This window comes from Dipodomys ordii, unplaced genomic scaffold, assembly GCF_000151885.1.
Source record: "Dipodomys ordii isolate 6190 unplaced genomic scaffold, Dord_2.0 Scaffold107, whole genome shotgun sequence".
Lineage (NCBI taxonomy): Eukaryota > Metazoa > Chordata > Mammalia > Rodentia > Heteromyidae > Dipodomys > Dipodomys ordii.
The window spans coordinates 691,273-697,131 of record NW_012267323.1 but is presented as its reverse complement, the minus strand read 5'-3'; the positions used below and the strand labels follow the sequence as shown (position 1 = coordinate 697,131).

The 5,859-nt window shown below is 45.3% G+C and overlaps 1 protein-coding gene across 1 annotated transcript in view; it reads left to right on the top strand.

Moving 5' to 3' along the window:
- The window catches only part of LOC105994491 (serotransferrin-like), a 13,762-nt gene extending 12,161 nt beyond the window's left edge, over nucleotides 1-1,601 (top strand). Inside the window, exons 13-14 of the mRNA XM_013028032.1 lie at nucleotides 274-594; nucleotides 1,430-1,601. Coding sequence (XP_012883486.1) covers nucleotides 274-594; nucleotides 1,430-1,464 — 356 coding nt within the window. The 3' untranslated portion in view covers nucleotides 1,465-1,601. The remainder of the gene's footprint in view (nucleotides 1-273; nucleotides 595-1,429) is intronic.
- Nucleotides 1,602-5,859: the final 4,258 nt, after the last annotated feature.

Here is a 5,859-nt window from a genome sequence, read left to right as displayed (position 1 = left end):
AAAAAAAAAAAAAAGATACACTTCCCAAAGGACAGAGTTCAAGCCCCAGGACTGACAAAAATAAATAATAAAATAAATAAGAGATAACAATGGTAATGATGAGCAAAGTATTCCTAAGCCCACAGAAAGATGCAGGACATGGGTGGGGTAAGGAGACACGCTCCCCGGGGGCACCCAAGAGCAGGGAAACCCCCTAACAAGGGACTTTCAGGCAGCAGAATACTACTGGGGTTGAGACTTCACCAGGGGGAAAGTGGCGACGGGGGAGGTGATGGAACATTCTGGAAGCATCCTCGGCAGCTTCCCCTTGCTCCCGGGGTGGGGGTGTCAGCTGTCCCGTGATGTCCGCGGGCAGCCCGGCGACGGTAGGGCCCTTAACACGTGGTTTCCCGCGCCTTGGGCAGAACGAGTTCGGAAGTAAGGTCAGCGACTGCTCCAGCAAGTTCTGCATGTTCCACTCCGAGACCAAGGACCTCCTGTTCCGAGATGACACTAAGTGCCTGGTCCAGCTGCCCGAGGGCACCACCGCCGAGAAGTACTTAGGAGACGAGTATAACAAGGCCATCGGGGGCTTCCGCAAGTGCTCGACCTCATGTGAGTTGGGGCGGGCGGGGCAGGGGGGAGGGGGGGAAGTGGGGTTCCAGCATGGGGTGTGCGCCATACATGTAACACGGTACTGGGGTTCTGAGCACGGAGGACACTGTGATCCTCGGGATGGGGGGAACACTGGTGAAGACAGAACTGAGGGGCCCAGGTGGGAGTAGGTTACTCCACGTGAGCAGGCAGAAAATGGGGGGAGGGGGGACACAGGCCCAGAATGCTAAGGGGCAAACTTGGGGGGTGGGAGGTTACGGGGCTTGAATTCGAGACCTCATGCCCTTGCTTAGATTTGTCACCTTTTGGGGGTGGTACATTGGAGATTATGTGTCTCTCGAAGTTGGGTGCTGGTGGCTCACACCCAACTATTTTTTCCCCCCATGGTGGGTTGCGGGGCTTGAACTCTGGGCCTGGGCGCTGTCCCTCAGCTCCTCAGCTCAAGGCGAGCACTCTACCACTTGAGCCACAGCACCACTTCTGGTTTTCTGGTGGTTCATTGGAGAGAAGAATCTCAGGGACGTTCCTTGCCCAGGCTGGCTTTGAACCGTGATCCTCAGATCTCAGCCTCCTGAGTAGCTAGGATGACGCGCGTGAGCCACCAGCACCCGGCTTCCTGAGACTCTTAACTCCAATGAACCACCAGACAACCGGAAGTGGCTCTGTGGCTCAAAGCGGTAGAGCGCTAGCCTGGAACAAAAGAGCTTTCGGTACAGCACCCAGGCTGTGAGTTCAAGCCCAACGACCCCCCCCCCAGCAACCACCAAAACAAAAGAAGGTTCTAAGTGAACCCCATGTATTCTGAATGTCCCGCCTCTCTGCTCTGCCCCCACAGGGCTCCTGGACGCCTGCTCTTTCCACAAACATTAAAACCTGAGAGGTGAGCTTCTCCCGGCGATCGGCCATTCAAGTGACCCTCAGGCTTCTCCTGGCCTCCACAGCCCGAGGTCCCCGATGCCAGCCTTGTCTAGTCTTTGCCACGTGCCCCAAGCATGAATAAAAACCTACTGTCCATTGTATATTTCCAAGACTCCATTCTTTCCTGAGGATGTCTTTCTATGATCTGACTAAACACAGAAGCAACGGAACAACACCCGCACACTCCTTTCTAAGCTCAGATATCCATCTGAGGAGGAACCTTTTCTGAGGGAGCCCGTGTAGCCATTATAATACAATCAAATCTCTATGGCTATTGTGTGTGTGTGTGTGTGTGTGTGTGTGTGCACATATTCACTTGTCAGAGGATAAGGAATGAAAAAGTGTCTAGCAAGCACAGAGTATGTCTGTAAAAGACTATTAATAATAATTATTATTATTTTGGTGTGTCAGTATCAGATTTGAACTCAGGACCTGAGTACTGTCCCTTAGTTTTTTCTTTTTTTTCTGCTCAAGGCTCAATGGTTGTGCCATTTGAGCCACAGCTCCATTTCAGCTTTTGAGTGGTTAATCAGAGAAAAGCATCTCACCAACTTTCCTACTCGGGCTGGCTTAGCACTGTAATCCTCACATCTTCTGAGTAGCTAAGATTATAGCTGTGAGCTTTTACTTTATTCCAAACTCATTCCTTACACGTAGGCTCAATCTTTTCTGTATTGGGTTACTAGGTCCACGGAAGCCAGAAAAACAACTCTGTAGTAATCAGATTGTTAGTCGATTGTATATTGTTTATATTGTAAATAATGGGGAATAGCAGGGAATCGGTGGCTCACGCCTGTCATCCTAGCTACTCAGGAGGCTGAGGTCTGAGGATCACGGTTCAAAGCCAGCCTGGGCAGAAAAGTCCATGAGACTCTTATCTCCAGTGAACCAGCAGAAAACTGGAAGTGGCGCTGTGGCTCAAGTGGTAGAACACTTGCCTTGAGCTGAAGAGCTCAGGGACAGCGCCCAGGCCCTGAGTTCAAGCCCCATGACCAAAATAATAATAATAATAATAATAACAATAATAATAATAAGGGGGAATAGTGGTCCATCATTTTATATTCCTTAAAAAATGCTCATTACCATTAGAGGTTACCCCCATTCCCATGTACCATGGCTGTAACTTCCCACACCCCTTTATCTTCCCCAGCACTCTTGCTCATCATGCTGCTGCACCCCAAGACTCTCTCAGCTATGAGCGATGCTATAGGCCACCACCAGGGCTGTGCGGTTTACTCCTGTGTGTTGCTCACTTCTACAGCAACTCACAGAGTTGTTTACTTGTGCCTCTCAAAGGAAAACTCACGCCGCTCTTGAGAAACAATTACACTCCACACCACTTGAGCCACAGCGCCACTTCCGGCTTTTTCTGCTTATGTGGTGCTGAGGAATGGAACCCAGGGCCTCATGCATGCAAGGCAAGTGCTCTACCACTGAGCCACTTTCCCAGCCCTTAAATGATGACTGTTTATCAATTTTTTAAATACATTTTACAACTGACAATTCAATATCCATTGATCACAACACCAAGCTCATGGCCAGAGTTTTTCTTATTTTCCTCCAGGGTCTGGTTTTGGAGAACTACACTTAAACCACATTGCCGATCTTCCACACATAAACTTTCATGGGTTTTTTGGTCTCAATTCTCGCTCAATCAAAAATGTCGCCACCCCCAACCCATGATGGAGAGTTGTGGTTCTTTTCTCTTTTGGCTCCCTGCATGTATGCAGGGTTTATAATAATAATTATTATCTACAAGTAGTTGTGCAAAGAGGTTTCAACTAAACACGTTAATTTTCGAGTATGATGCATCTTTTTTTTGTTTTTGTTTTTTTTTGTCAGTCATGGGGCCTGAACTCTGGGCCTGGGCACTGTCCATCATCTCTTCAGCTCAAGGCAAGTGCTCTACCACTTGAGCCACAGCGCCACTTCCGGCTTTTTCTGCTTATGTGGTGCTGAGGAATGGAACCCAGGGCCTCATACATGCAAGGCAAGCGCTCTACCACTAAGCCATCTTCCCAGCCCCAGTACAACGCATCTTGATCAATATCACCCCTCCCGTCATTCTTGTATTAAGGTTTCATGTGGCCCTGTGTAGCAATACGGAACTGTAATAAACTTTGAGTCTTCTGATGACATTGACCTCTGATATCATTATATTAACTTGCACTTACCACCTTTCAGTGGTAGGGAACTTTTTTTTTTTCTATCAGGATCATTTGAGTATTTCTAATATCATTACACACCATACAAAATGATCACCACACATCTACCCCATCACATCACATGAAATCATTTATGATTTCACAAACTATTTTTTTTTTGTCCGTTGTGGGGCTTGAACTCTGGGCCTGGACGCTGTCCCTCAGCTCTTCAGCTAAAGGCGAGCGCTCTACCACTTGAGCCACAGCACTACTTTGGTTTTCTGAGTGGTTTATTGGAGAGAAGAGTCTCACGGAGTTTCCTGCCTGGGCTGGCTTTGAACTGTGATCCTCAGATCTTAGCCTTTTGAGTAGCTAGGATGACAGGCGTGAGCCACCACGCCTGGCTCACAAGCCTTTTATAGCCCACATTCCTTCCCACTCATTACTTGGGTTAAAGCAACAACACCTGCTTAAGCAAGAAACAAGGTGAATGGAACTTCTATCCTGGCCACGCCTCACCCCAAGAGGTCTTTTAATTCCACCACAAATCTCTGAATATTTTCAATTAACCTACTGGATATTTAGAAGTGGAAAACGTCTCATTTAGCAACAACAACAACAAAACCCAAGTATCTTTCTAGATTCTCTTGCAAAATTGGAGGTATTGGCTACCTAGGTTCCTACCTGGCTGAGCAAGGTCCACTTTCCTCCAGCAAGAGTGAAGTTCTCAGTAGCCCTAGGCCCTTACGTGCATGGATTTTTCCAGGTCTCTCCCTTTCACAGTCATGTGGGTTTGCAAAAGCAGTCCTGGACAACGGAGAGGCAACAAATGATCCAGTACGTGTCATTTGCTGATACTCTTGTTTTTTCCACAGGACACATCCACAGAGGCTAAGCTTGCCCTTCAGGACTTGGGTTCTGGGCTCCTTACAATGTTTGTGGGAAGCTTGAATTCCTCTCCAAGCCTCACCTCACAGACAGACCAAGCGGAGACCCCAGAGAAGATCTCAAGAGCTGTTTCTGTTACTCATTTCATCCCTTCTTCTACACAACATCCCATGAAGTGAAAAGCACCATACAGACACCTGTTACTGACCACACAGCAGCAGGCCACCACAACCAACCTTGTACTTTCTTCTTTCTTCTCTCTTCTCCCTCCTCCTCCTCTTCCTCTTCCTTCATCTCTAGTCCACAGAGTTCTGGAAGTTAGCTGGAGCAGACAAGAGCAGGCAAAGAGCTGTTCTTGATGGCCCTTTGGAGATCCTGACAGGAAAAGACAGCGGAAAGATAGTATCTTTAAAAGAAAATAAAATGAAAAAATATGTGAATAAATGCATCCTTTTAAAAAAGTTATTTTGTGGGGCTGGGAAGGTGGCTCAGTGGCAAAGCGCTTGCCTTGCATGCATGAGGCCCTGGGTTCGATTCCTCAGCACCACTTAAGCAGAAAAAAAAAAGCCGGAAGTGGCGCTGTGGCTCTAGTGGTAGAGCGCTAGCCTTGAGCTGAAGAGCTGAGGGACAGTGCCTAGGCCCAGAGTTCAGGCCCCACGACCAGACCCCCCAAAAAATAGAGTTATTTTGTGGTTTCTATCAGAGGGAAAAGCAGAGCTGGAGCCCAATTGTTTGTCTTTCTAATCTAGTTCTCTGAACTGCTAAGTAATTTCTACCTATTTACATTTATATCTACTTAATGACAAATATAAATAATATATTTAATACAATACATGTCACATTACTTGGCATATTCTATACTATGTTATACATTATATATTAACATAGTATACTATATGATGTATAGTGTACATAATTATATAGCAGATTATATATTATTTATGTATTTACATTATATAACTCACATGTATTTATGTTATTTTTAATATATTTTTTCTACTATCCCTTCCCTCCCCAACTCCTCCCCCACCCTCTCCCCAACCCCCCATTTATATATGTTATTATATATTATTATATTACATATTGTATAAATATTATATATGCTACACATACATATATATGCACATACCCACCCATACATTATATAACTATATATTACATGTTATATATATTATATATTATATAATTATCATATTGTGTATATATACATTATATCACATATATTATATAATATTATGTATAATATATAATATATAGCATATGTATAATATATAGTATGTATAATTATATAAAATGTAATACTATATAATACATT